The sequence below is a fragment of the Hydra vulgaris genome, chromosome 05, assembly GCF_038396675.1.
Source record: "Hydra vulgaris chromosome 05, alternate assembly HydraT2T_AEP".
NCBI classification, from domain to species: Eukaryota; Metazoa; Cnidaria; class Hydrozoa; order Anthoathecata; family Hydridae; genus Hydra; species Hydra vulgaris.
In genome coordinates this window covers 8780735-8795000 of record NC_088924.1, presented here as the reverse complement: position 1 = coordinate 8795000, position 14266 = coordinate 8780735, and the positions used below count along the sequence as shown (strand labels likewise).

The following is a 14266-nucleotide window of genomic DNA, read 5'->3' as shown; positions in this document are numbered from 1 at the left end:
CATCGCACATTAATTCTAGATCCATTAAAAACTCTGTTTATGTAATTATTTTTTTTAAACCTGCATAAGTGGATTTTTCGTTTTTGTCCCTTGTAGGATCAACCATCGCTTCCTCAAAATGTTTCACAAGCGCTTCGTAATTTTCCCATACTGCAAAAACTGAACGGAAACAAGATGACACCCAACGTGTATTTAAAATTCGACCAATTTTCAGCAGCCGAATATTAAGTAATTCTGCGCATGAACGTAACTCTCTGCTATTTTTTGGGGAAGCATGATACACGACGTAAAGCTTATCAAGAAATGATTTGAATCTGTTAATACTTGAGATCTCCCTAATAGTATCGCCTACTGATTGTTCCAGTCTATGATTAGCACAATGTCAAACTATAACAAAAGGAAACTTTTCAGTGATTAATTAGACTTTTCATAGATTAATTTAAAAACGCCACTTTTGCATCCTAACATCACTGCTGCGCCATCACATGCTACAGAAACTAAATAATTTTTCAAATATTCACCTTTACTTGAATGTCATGAAGACATTCAAGTAAAGGAATAAATAGTCCTTTAGCCGTAACACTTTCAAGCTCCACTAAATCCAAAAATAAATTGATTGGTGAATTCATTCCGCTGCCTTTTACACAGCACCGAATGTAAACTTTCAGTGTTGATTTTTGGCTTATAGTGGTTGATTCATCAATAGTTATTGAAATCTTACTCTTTGACTTTATGACTTTTGCAATAATTTTTTCCCTCATTTCGTTACCTATATGATTGGCAATATTAATGCATGCGTTTGTAGAATGAAGAAAACGACCCATTTCAACTCCATTAATTTCTTGAAGATCAATTTCCATTTCAAAATTATTAAAAGACTGATTTCCTTTAGCAACTTTATATGCAGTTCGAAAAATGTTTGCTGTTACAATTTTCTCCCGCGTTAAATATTTTAAAATATTGTTTGACAGAGTCTCTTTTTTAGCTTCTTCTACCATCTTTAATGCAGCTTGATGTCATACAGATTCTTTGTGATCAAATATTTTCTTACGTAGAGAACTTAACTGTTGCTTTCTATTTTCACCATAATAAGAAACTTCATTATTGAACCATTCTTTAGATACTTTCATTCCCATCTTAGCTTTTACGCCAAGTGTTTTCACTTTTTGGCAGATAGTGCAACCGAGCTTTATTTGTCGAAAACAAAGCCACTCGTTTTTGGAACAAAACTCTGTTTTTTGCGCTAAAGTCCAGCAACTTGGCCAGCTATAATTGGTGTCATTGTCTGCAGAAGGTAAATCTGACGTTGTAATTTGATTTCTTCTGTTTCTTTTGCATTTAATTTGATTTTTTTCTGAACAGGGAAATCCACTGAGGAGAAACTGGTAATTTTTTTCATAATTAGTTTTGCGTTATTTTGTTTAATTGATATTTTTATATCAGTATTTAAATATATAAATTAGGTTATAACTTTGAATTTAAAACGCTAATAACAGGAAATTCACTAACGATACTATAAAAGTTACTGTTGCAAAAACTGTTGTAAAGTTTTTGTTTTAAAAATAGATCTTTTTTAAGTTGCGTGAGATGCTGTGAGATTAATATTCGGACATAGACAGCACAGAACCAATAGAATTTCTTAAAAGATTTCTTAAAAACGCGTTTTCAAGAAATTGTAAGTTTTTCCGATTATAATCGGAAAAACAAAGAACTTGGCGTCATAAAAACGAACGCTATTAAGAAAAGATGAAAATAAATTAAATTCTTCTCAAGCAAATTTTGAAACGCAGCGCTGTAATGTTTTCAAATCTGCAAAGAATGTTTAATATTTAAAAATGAACTATTTTCATTATATAATAATACGAGGAAAAAAATGTTTATATAAAGCAAAAAAATTATATATCAAAAAAAAGGTGCCGGAACGCCGTTCCGGTGCGTTCCAGGAGAAAAAAAGCACTGGTTATAAATGTATATTATGTAGCCATGGTGCTCAGGTACAGGGTTTCACTTACAATCTTAAAGTAAAAAACTACATAAATATAAATCTGTTGGAAAATTTTTCCAACAGATCCGGGAAATCCGGTTCCGGCCGTAATTCAAAATTTCCAATCTGGTATCATTATAGACTTAACTGGTTTGGAAACTCGGTGTTTTGCGTAAAAAAAAACTCATTAAGGTGAACGCTGTGATCACGTGACATTGACGGTGCACAGCACAAAAATTTACTATGGCTTCAGAGAGAGAAGACGATGACTATTTTTGTAATAGTGACCTTATAATGCTATTGGAAAGTTTTGAAAAAGATATTGAACTTCAAAATTATACTGAAGCTATTATCGAAGATGTTAGTACTTTTTCCTAGTAAGATAAAAAAGTAAAAAATGTTTCTTTATGTAAATTATTTACGTAGTATAAACAAACATTTGTTTTTAGGTTTTTTTATTAGTGATCAAATTAAGCGAAAGATAAGCGATTGAGTGACTGATTATATTTTGTTTTTTAAACATATATCTTACTTAAAACTATTTTTAGCTTAGCCCTGGATCCTTTCCATGTAATGTATGCGTTAAAGTTTTTAGAAGTAAAGGAGGGCTGAAATTGCATATCTCTAAAAAGCACCCCAACAATATTATCGTTGATAAACCTGCTAATAATCCAGTTTTTAACACTGAGATTTTGTTCTCACTACTAAAAAAAGTGTCTTGCAAGATTATAGAAAGCTCAATTTATGGTGACAAAATAATTGAAGTTGTTAAAAAATTTCAGATTGACCAGATAAAAGATGAGATTCAGTTTGATAGAATAATTGAAACTTGTAGTAAAATTTCTCTAAAAAGTTTGAATGAGTTTTATGCTGATTATTTTGGCAGAATAGTAATCAACAGTTGGCAAATTTTTAATTGTGATGCTGAATATGAAGATACTGCTACATTATTATTAAGCAAACTTGCTGACAGCATAGCATCTTATTATAGGGCTAATATATCTAGTGTCAGTGATAAAAAGATATCAAGTAGACAAACAGTATGTGAAAGGGAAAAGTATGGCTTGCAATATCTAGGAGGTTACTGCATCCACAAATTAAAAAAAAAAATCCAAAGTTTTCGAAAAATTTTGACACTGCTATACAACAAGCAATATCAATATTAAAAAGCTGCCAATCTGAAACAAAAAATATTCCAGACCAAAAACTTATTAATGCTCTTAGCCGTGGAGGACTCACTGGTATAACAATTGAGTTTGAGCAAATATTAGTTATAGCAGAAAAAGCATTTTGTTTATATACAGAAAAGTCAGAATTAACTAAAAGTATAGACATAGATTTCTTGACAGAAAAAACATTATATGATCAAGATATAGATGAATATTACAGGGTTATTCTTGAAAGCTGTGATTTAAAAATTGAAAAAGATATACAAAAATCTACTTTGTGTTTAATACTGAGATTATATTTTAGAGTTCGAAGTCATTCATTTGTCAAAGACATTGTTAATAAACACAAAGCAAAAAAATAAACAGGAGAACTATCTAAAAAAGGATTACGTGCTAATATGAAACAATCACATAAACTGAAAGACAAATGATATATATATATATATGTAGTTTTGTAAAAGTTTTTAATACAAATAGTTGTTATAATATAAGTAGTTTGTAAATCATGTTTTTTTTCTCTTTCTTTTTGGTATAAGATCTTCAGACACATTTATCCAAGACTTTTTTTTTATATAAGAGCCTCTAGTATTTCCAGTGTTAAGCGAAACACTTCTTTGGATGCGTATTGCATTAGAATTGTATCCAAACTGTTTAGCATCAGGGTTATCTGAATGTCGCCCTATTTGTCTTTGAGCACAGAAATATTTCTCTAATGGATCTTGACAAAATCTATTAGTAAGTACATAAAACATACCCTCTGCTAACAGAAACCTTGTAACTTCCACAATTGAGTTACATGTCATTATTAAGCCTTAATGAGTCTGATGTGAAATGAACATTTTAGCCTTAGCCTCATAAGAGTATTGACAACTAGAAGTATTGTCCACTCTTTCATCTATAGATCTTTTCCAATCTTTAAAATAATCCAAAAAATCATTTAAAAGGAAATTAAATTGTAAATCATTTTGGTCTGTGTATTTTTGAAGGAAAGGTTTTATATTAATTTTATGTTCTTCAAGAGATCTACTGTTAACACAATCAAAAAACATGTCCATTTTTTCACGAAAACTAGCTGTCTCTTTATGTTCCTCAGTTCCAAAGGTTTTCAAAACAGATGCTACGGTTTGACTTAAAATTTGGGTAGCTAGTTTTACAGTCATAGCAGAGTAAGAGTTTATGTGTATGTGCTCGTTAGTTAACTTAGGCATAAGTTTTAAACCATTGTCTAAATCTTCATAATGCAATTGAGTAATGTGCTGCCACAGTAAGTATTTTCCATTGTTCCATAAGTAGCGTGTACATTTTCCTGCGCCAGAGTTTAATAAGCAATTTCGAGCAGTTTTCATCAGGTGTGGTGGGTCTGCTACAAAGTATATGTATCTATATTTGGCATACAAATTTATTGTTTTAAAGATAACAGGAGTAATCATATCTCCACACATATAACGGTGAAGTTTAATCATTGTTCGGTCAACACTGTTCAATGATGTACAAAAAAAATCACTTATAAATAATCACTACAGATAATCTGTGAAATAAAGGAATAATCTGTTTGCAATATCACTTAGCAATAAACGCCGTTAAAAAGTTTGTGTGCACTATCACGCTTCATTTACGCTCTATTTTTGTGTCAAAAGGTTAAACAATAGATTTTACGGAGTTTCCAAACCAGTTAAGTCTATAAACTATGCTGGTATACCCCTAGTAAAAACGTTTTCTGATAAAAATACAATTTGTTGCTGCATAATTTAAGGAGGAAATTAAAATTTGTGGGATTTTCTTTTCTACGGTATCTTTAGTTTTAGCCATGTCAAAAAAATCCGAGGTATTGAAGTTTTTTAGAAAAAACAAAAAAGCAAAATAAAAATAGTGAAGCCACATGTGGTAAGTGCAACACGAACATAGGATGGAAAAGTTCAACCACTGCTATGATTAACCATTTGAAAACTATGGAGTAAATAATATTCCTATAAGAGAAAAAAAAAGAAACAATTATTGTTTGGCGATTTGTTAAAAAAGAATCTTTAAATAAAATATTGTCAAAAATAGCGGCTGTTTATAGAATAGCGATCACAGCAATAAGTAAATCTCTATTGCTGGTTATGACGGAAATAATAAGCAGGCAAATGCAGAAACAATTAAAAATTTGGTTGAAGCTAAGTTGAGAGACTTCTTTAAAAATGATGTTATTGCATCAACTAACGATGCAACAGCCGTAATGAAAAAATATGTGAATCTGTTAGGTGTTTTAAATCAACTTGCCATTATTATGCGCTGTATTTAGCCGTGATGGATTCTTTTTATTCACGAAAAAACTATATTCCCGATGTTTGACGATATTGAAGATTTGGTTGATGATGATATGGAAAAAAAAAAAAAAGAATCTACAGAAGATCAGTACTCTGATTGCGCTTTAGATTTTAGTGAAGAAAATGAGTATACTTTGACATTGAATGTTGACTTTGATCAAATTATCACAAAATATAAGAGGTGTTATAAGAATGTTTAAAAATTCGGCTACAAAGCATTCTTTTTTGCAACAAAATCACAGAGCAAATCTCAAAAAAAACTCCAAAATGCAATAAGTTCTATTTCAGATCCACAAAACATACCAAATCGTTGCCAAGTTGATAAATATATTGAACTCAAGAAAGAATTTGGTCAATTAGATTCTTTCAAAAAACGATCGACAACCCTGGACGTTTTGTATCGCGCTTTAATAACAGTTTGCCCAACCTCGACAGCTTCTGAAAGTGTATTCTCAACAGCAGTTTCAATTAAAACGAAAAGAAGAACAAGTTTAAATTTTAAAATATTCAATTCACTTTTATTTTTGAAATATATGTTTTTATAAAAAAACATATTTAAAAGAGTAATATAATCATTCAAAATTAACTATTAAAAGTTTTCTTATTGAATTATTACTATTCTTTATTTTTGTTAATACGTCATTTTACTTTTGATAAACTATACGAGTATTCGAATATTTTCATATTTTTTTATTCAATAATCAAACAGTTGAAAAGCTCAAATAGTTGGATGGTATAAGGTAGATACTAGAAGTAGTCGTAAATTGAATTTTTTCATGTTCATCTTTTTCGAAACTAAAAAGTTTCATAAAAAAAGAAAAAATAAATTCATTTTGCTAAGGTATTCATTACCGTGCAACAAAAAAATAACTTTTCTTCATGTCTTTAATTATTGTTGTTGAAAAGTGTTGTTAGCTTTCTTTTGTTGTTAGCAGTTGTTTCTTGTGTGCTATGTTGTTGTTGACAATGCAAAACTTTTTTGAAAAAGATATTTTTCAGTTCAGTACAATAAACTTTTTTGAAAAAGCTTATTGTGCTGAACTATCTATATTTGTAAATGAACTGAACAAAAAATGATTTTTTGTTCAGTTCAATACTAATAGTGGATTTGACAATAATTACAAAAATCAGGTTTGTAATTATTGCCAAATCCAATTTTTTCAAAAAATTTTGTGTCAGAAATTCTTTTTCTGTTGTAAGCGTTTAAATGTCATGAGTGTATTTGATTAATCATATTTTCAACCAAGGAACCAGAAGTAAACCGGGATCAACAAGGTGATAATAAAATGTAGATTAAAATCAATTATCTGAAAACATTTTTTAACTTATCTATTTTGAACTTATCGACATATTTCTTATCAATATATTAAACTTATCAACATATCAAATCAAAGTTATCAACATAATAAACTTATCAACATATTAAACTTATCAACATATCAAAAAAATTTTTTTGAACTTATCTAACTTGAACTTATCAACATCATTCTTGATTATCATAAAGCATTTAATTTTTATATGTTGACTTAAATTCGAACGTAAGTTTATATAAAGTAATTCTTAGTTTTTAAAAAATGTATTGTATCAGTAGGAAATGCTCATGTTGCGATTGTTGAGTTAATTAAGGAGAAAAGGGTTTTTAGGACTTTTAAATTACTGGCAAATGAACTCGGAAAGTACCATCCAAACGATTTCCCACACGTTGAAAAATCTTCTAACAACTAGCTAAGGGCAACTTAATGCAATAGAGATTATGATTATTATTCATGGATATATCCAACTTTAAATGTTTATTTTAAACTAAAAACAATCATATAAAAAATAGATTTAATTGTATCAGTGATTAATATAAATTAATACAAAATATTTAAAATAAAAAAAATATATATATAAAATATCACTGATGATGTTAATAATTTATCTAGTGATTATATTAACTATGAAATTTCATTTCTTCTATCCTTTGTCTTTTATCCCCAAGAAATTTTATTTTTTTGACTTTTTTATTTTTTATTAATATTTTGTTAAACATTTTTGCAATTGTTTTCAACACTTCTTAAAAAAAAAAAACATAAAAAAAAAACAATTTTTTATTTCTAAATATACCAGTTATTTTCGGTTTTCATTTCTATTTGTTATTTTATATATTTTTTTACGTTACGGTAATGTAGAATTTATTGCTATTATTTTTTTTTTAAATGTGGCTCGGCGATAAGGCTGAATGCGCCTTCTTCTTGCTCCAGCCAATATTTTATATAAATTTATTTTCAATTTAAAAATTTTTAAACGGAAAAATAAATAATTACAAAAAAAAAAAAAAAAAAAAAAAAAAAGAGATTTTGTTTTATTTGAGCCAGTCATAAGGTTTTTCTAGCTCACAATTTATTGTAGAGAAAACTGTCTTTATATTAAAATGGGTATAAAAAGAATTTAATAGTCCCGTTTTTAAAATTTTTGGACCCACAAGTGTTTTAAGATTTTTGAACGAAATATCTCTTCATTCTTTAATCGAATTTCTAGAATGTAATGAAACAATAAGGAGATTTCTGAAGAAGGTAATACATTTAAAAAAAAATTGTTTTTCACCTCTATTTAATGAGTTTTTTAAAATTCAATTTACACAGGTAAGGGACAGTTGAACAGAACCAAAGTCTACATAACGTCAAGAGCCACAAATACTTTTTTTAAAATTATTATTTTTAGCAAGTTATTAAAAGGTTAGCCTTTGTATGTTAATGCAATATACAGTTTTGAGATGACACTTGTTAACAACAAACTTCTTTATAATAAATTAATGTGGATTACAAAAAAAACAGTTCTATTCTCTATTCGCTATTCTCCGAGCAACACATCAAACATATCAAGCACACCGCCGACTGTTTTAAAGATTCTCAATTCACACTTTAATGATTTTTTAAAATCTTTTGATACTCTTAATCACCATATTTAATTTTTCTCTTTAGAACAAACGTTATTATATATCACCAAAAAACAATTTAACATGTCTCCAGTTTATATACAAAATCACACAAAAAAGTTATTGCACCACTCATATTTATAATACCTAAAGAAAGTTAAAAATCGTGTTGTGCATTGCGCTTGACAATGGGTTGAAATAATTCATCTAATAAAAATTGTAGTTTATTAAATTAATACAAAGTGCTGGCTATTAACCCATACACTTAAAAGTTTTTCACACACTGGGATGCTAGGGACTTGCTCGTAGTTATCGTTGAGCACTTGCTTTAGAAAAGAGAAGCCAGAACTTTGTTCTGTTTATTAGTACTTTGTTTTGTTCTATTATCGCAAATGTTAGCTCTGGCTACATTTGCGATAATAGTAAGGAATGGACTAACGGTATGGAATTAACTAACGATTCGTTAAGTTTAACGGAGAGAAGAGAATACGACCCCAGGGTCTTTGTGGAAAGCTATATTTTATTGTGACAAACCAGTTTAAATATTGATGAATAAAAATAGTAACAATGGTGATAGTTTGAAAAAAAATTGTAATTAGATGTAAAAAAAAAAAAAAAAAAAAATTAAATTTATATATATATATCTATATAAAAAATGTCTACGAAATCTATACAAATAATACAAAACTATTTAAAATCGTTTTCATTGTAAACTTTAATAAATTAGTTTTTAAAATATTCTACAAAGGATTATCAATCACGTGCACTATTCCAGAATGTGAGATAAGATCAAGCGTAGATATTGGAAATCCGTTTACTGTAATTTTATCACCACCATGATGTATTTTCACGGTAGAACCATCAACAGCAGTCAAGATTGCATTGTTGTGTAACATGTGAGAAAAATGAAGTCCAGGAACTGTATGGCGGCGTACGAAATTGCTGATCTTTTCAGAACTATTAAGTTCTGAAATATAACCTTTATTAATGTTTGTGTCGTCAACTACGAAGTAAGTGTGAGGAGAATTCTTTAACTCAGATAGTAACATGGACTCCTTTAACGCTTTCGCAAATATAGTAAAATTGTTGCGTTTTTCAAGAAGCGAAATTATATCACGGTCAGGAGGTAGCATAAAATTATCAACAACATGTATTACTCCACCAAGAGCTTCAATATTGTATAATACTATTTTATTGATTACTGAACCACTTAAAGTAGATAACTGTAAATATTAAAATAATTTTTATATGTATAAGCAAATAAATAAATTTAAAAAAACAAACAAATATATATTACTGGGACCCCCTAAATGCGCTTTGTATAATGAAATAAAACAGAAGTTTTTTTTAGATGTGAACGCTAATTTTACTTTTTATATTTGTCTATAACTTTGTCTGATAAATCTCATTTAAATTTTATATACCTGGTCAAACTTGTTAAAATATATTATCGCTGCATTATTCATTGATTTTAAAATGTCGTTATTTTTGAGATTTGTTACATAGTTTTTTCCTACAACCATATGGTATTTAAGCATTTGAACAAGTGAACAAGCGCTATTTTTTTTTATATCGATGGAATCAGGAATATTAGATATTGATAAAGGAACAATCAATGTTATATCCTCATTGGAATTTAAAATTTCGTTAGCCAAACCAGTAGCCCATAACATATCCACAAATTTTCCACCACCAATATCTCTGGCTTTTGATAGTATATTTGCTTTTTCTTAAAAATAAAAAGAACACAAATAATAAAAATTCTTTGAAATAAGAATTTATTTTGAATTTATTTGGACAGAACTATTAGAAACAATAACAAACCATTATAATTGAAAATTGACGTCAAGGTTTTCTCTACAGCCTTTGATTTACAATCAAATTCAGGAAATACTCCTAATCTGTGAAGAGATGGCTGAAACTCAGATAAAATGTGACGAAGATTTTTGTGATATTTTAAAATCATCTAAATAAAATAAGAAAAACTGAATAAGCTAAAAAAAAATTTTGAAAACTTTTTTTTTAAACACTTTAAAATATGTTTTAATATTGTTTATTAATGATAAACAATTTAATCCAATTTTTATTCAGCATATTTAAATATTTTATTTTAACCATGTTCAAAATCAAATTAGTTTAACAATATTAAAAATTTAATAATATTAAAAAATAATTCAAAAAATCAGATATAATTATTAGTCAAATGTGAAAGTAAAAAGTTTTTACTTAATATTATTTTTTGATACATGTGTAATTCTGAGGAATTATTTATAAAATAAATTCGTTTTACGCAAAATTAATAACGATAATTATTTTAAAACTACTGTTAAATGTATTACTGACAAATGTGTAGCTCTGATGTCATAATTAAAAAATTTTTTTAATTGAAAATAAACCAACCAACCTCTAAGGAATCAGTATTCTGTAAAAATTTAACAATCCAATCTTTATCCATGCCAGATTGCAATAAATTAAGAGCAATTTGTATATCTTTGTCTAATGGATGCAAGTTCTAAAACAAAAGTAAATAAACTAAGAATAATATTAAAAATATATCAAATATAAACAAATCTATGATCATTAATAATAACTTACTACTTTGATACAATGTCCTTCAGTTAAATTTGATCCTATGATTAATTAGACAAATATTTATATGTATAAATATATTTACATATACATACATATATATATATATATATATATATATATATATATATATATATATATATATATATATATATATATATATATATATATATATATATATATATATATAAGCTATTTAAGTTTGAAACCAAACTAAAAGATGCAAGTAAAATTTTAAAATAGCTAAATATTTAAATAAATAACTTGAAGTTTTATTTATATCCAAAAACATTGGATATCATTTTAATTTGGATATTGGGGATCATCTGAATATCTGATGATCGCCATAGGCGTGAAACTCAGAGTCAAGTTTCTTTAACTACCAGGTGTTAATATTTAATTTTAAAGAATATAATTCGCTCTACTCTGTATTGAGCACTCTATACCGTTATTTATCAAAACAACTATTATATTATATATATATGTATATATGTATATATATATATATATATATATATATATATATATATATATATATATATATATATATATTTTATTTCATAAGTATTTATTTAAAATTGCAGCATATAAATGAATTTTACAATTTTTCTTCATAATCTATCAAGAGAATTATTCTCTTAGGTTACAAATGATAAGTGGGAGATGTACCAACAGTGAATTACTTACGAAGGTATAGGTTTTTGATACCATCTCAAAGTATACGTGAATGTTTCAGAACAAACTTTTTTGATACACTGTAGTGTTAGCAGAATTTGTTTTATATAATAATTTGTCAGAGTTTCTGCCTGTAGTCGGAGATAGTTTTGAAGTTATTGCATGCGTTGGGTTAGATAAGATAGATTAAAGATTTTTTTTCAGTAACTTTATATTTGTTTTATCAATAAGCTCTTTGATATTATGAAAGATATTGAATTGGTGTGAGTTTATGGCATTGATCTCAATAAATTTGAGTGATTGTTTGTGGAATAGTTCTAGTTCTTTTTTTGCTGTAATACTGCAAGACAAGAGTATAGGGGCGCTGTACAGAATGTGAGATTAGTGCATAGGATATATAAATTTAAAGTAGGTTTAATTGAGTGTGACCAACCTTTTTAAGGTGCTTTAGTATGTTGGGTACTGACTTAATAATATTATGAACTTTTATCCATTGATCATCCCAGTTAATACTTTTTTATTAGGATTCCTAGGTACTTGTAGTAGTCAACTGATTCAAGCTTAGAGTTTAAAAGAATTTCCGAAGGAATTGCAACTTGAATAAGGTAAGGATTCTCTATCAATAATGTTTTGCACTTTAAATGATTGAGTCTCATGTCATTAAAAGTAGTCCATTTCCTCTACGCCATCCACAATAGATTGAGGTAGGTTTTTTGCATCTTTGTCATAGATAATGTAAGTTAATAAACCATCGACATATTTTTGTAGGTTTGTCTCAGTGTATATATATATATATATATATATATATATATATATATATATATATATATATATATATTGTTGTTTTGATTATGTAATAATAATCAATTTTTTCGATTTGAGAGTGATCAATATAAAGTGAAATAATCACAAAATAGATCAATAAATAAATAAAAAAGTAAGATGAAAAAAAACAATTTTTTTACGGTACTTAAAGTTTCATGCCGTTTGCGGCACTCATCAGCCATATATTTAAATCAAGAAAAAACCGTTCAAAAATACAATTAAAAAACCGTTACAAAATTATAAAAACAACGGAATGAGTTCTGATGTCAAATAATAATAATAGTAATAATAATGACAATAATAATAATAAAAATAATGATAATATGGAAAAACATATTTTTTAATCGCCAGTGTCATATTGGGAAAGAAGGAATCTGTTTCTATGTCTACACTTAGAAACAATCTCACTCCTTTTATTCAATAAATTAGTATTTTTATAATATAGAATTTCATATTTTTCAATGAGACATAAATTGCAAGATTTGGATGTTGGATTATATGCTTTACATCGGCTGAGAATTTTCCACTTCACTATAGGGACTAAATTAGCTTCTTTTAACTTCCATACATGTTTTGAGAGTTCAGTATCATTTTTGTATTTAGAGATGTTAAATGATTTAACGTGATTAGCGTATCTTAATTTAAAAGGAGTCTCACTTATCCCAATGTAGGATTTTTCATTAGAAGATGAATCAAGATTATCTGTTGTAACAGTTGTATGCCAAGTGTAAAATCTATTATAAATTCACACAACAAATACATTTTATGCAACAATACAAACCTTAATCAACAGGACTATAACTGCTATAATAAAAATCTCTGTCCGTTGTTTAATAAATGTTTAACAAGCAACATTGTATATCAAGCAACTGTTACAACAGATAATCTTGATGTATATATATATATATATATATATATATATATATATATATATATATATATATATATATATATATATATATATATATATATATATATATACAGTGGGCAGCCAAATTATAAGTCACAGTTTGTTTTTTCACAAAAACTGCAATTAAATATGAATTCTAAATGAATAAATTCGCTTCTACTCCTACTTTGTTTGAGATTTTAATATCAATAATAGTTTTCTATTTTTTTTTAATGAAATTGTAACATTTATAAATAATTGTGGCAATTTTTAGAATCGATAAGCTAGAATATGCAAAAACAGGCAAAATGTGCCTTTTTGTGGCAAAATTGTTGTTTGTGCAATAACGCGTGCGTAATAAATAAAAACTTATGTAAACTGTTTGTGATTCTGACTCATTTTTTTACATTAATTAGTAATTTTAACTAAAAATATTTGAACTTTGGTGCCTAAAAATGGGAAAAGCTAAAGATATATCAAACGAAAAAATTTCAGAAATATCTGCTTTGTTAAAACATTCATATCACTTCCAAAGAAAATTTGCAAATTTAGTTAAAGTTTCTGTGATGACAGTAAGCAGAATTAAAGGTAAACTTGATAAAAAAATTACCTGTACAAAGTGTCAAAAGTGGAAAATATGGTAGACCACGCATCACTACCCCAAGAGATGAACGGGCAATTCGTAACATTTATGTTAAAAACCGAAGAAAAAGTACAAAAGTAGTTACTAAAATCATACAAGAAGCCGGTATCAAGATTTCTAACAGAACTTAAGACTTCGAATTTCAGAACTGGGGTTTAAATGCTACAAACCTGCAAGGAAATCTAAACTTACGCCAGCGATGAAATTAAAACATCTCAATTGGGCAAAACAACACCTACATATGCCTGCTGAAGATTGGAAAAATG

General features: G+C 27.4%; 1 protein-coding gene across 2 annotated transcripts in view; it reads right to left on the bottom strand.

Moving 5' to 3' along the window:
- Positions 1-9006: 9006 nt before the first annotated feature.
- Positions 9007-14266, bottom strand: part of LOC136080518 (uncharacterized) — a 66259-nt gene continuing 60999 nt past the window's right edge. For both annotated transcript variants that reach the window (XM_065797293.1, XM_065797292.1), the window contains 5 exons: positions 10975-11009; positions 10784-10891; positions 10204-10345; positions 9804-10108; positions 9007-9602 (listed from right to left, as the gene is read on the bottom strand). In XM_065797293.1, the coding sequence (XP_065653365.1) occupies positions 9120-9602; positions 9804-10108; positions 10204-10345; positions 10784-10891; positions 10975-11009 (1073 nt within the window). In that variant the 3' untranslated portion in view covers positions 9007-9119. The remainder of the gene's footprint in view (positions 9603-9803; positions 10109-10203; positions 10346-10783; positions 10892-10974; positions 11010-14266) is intronic.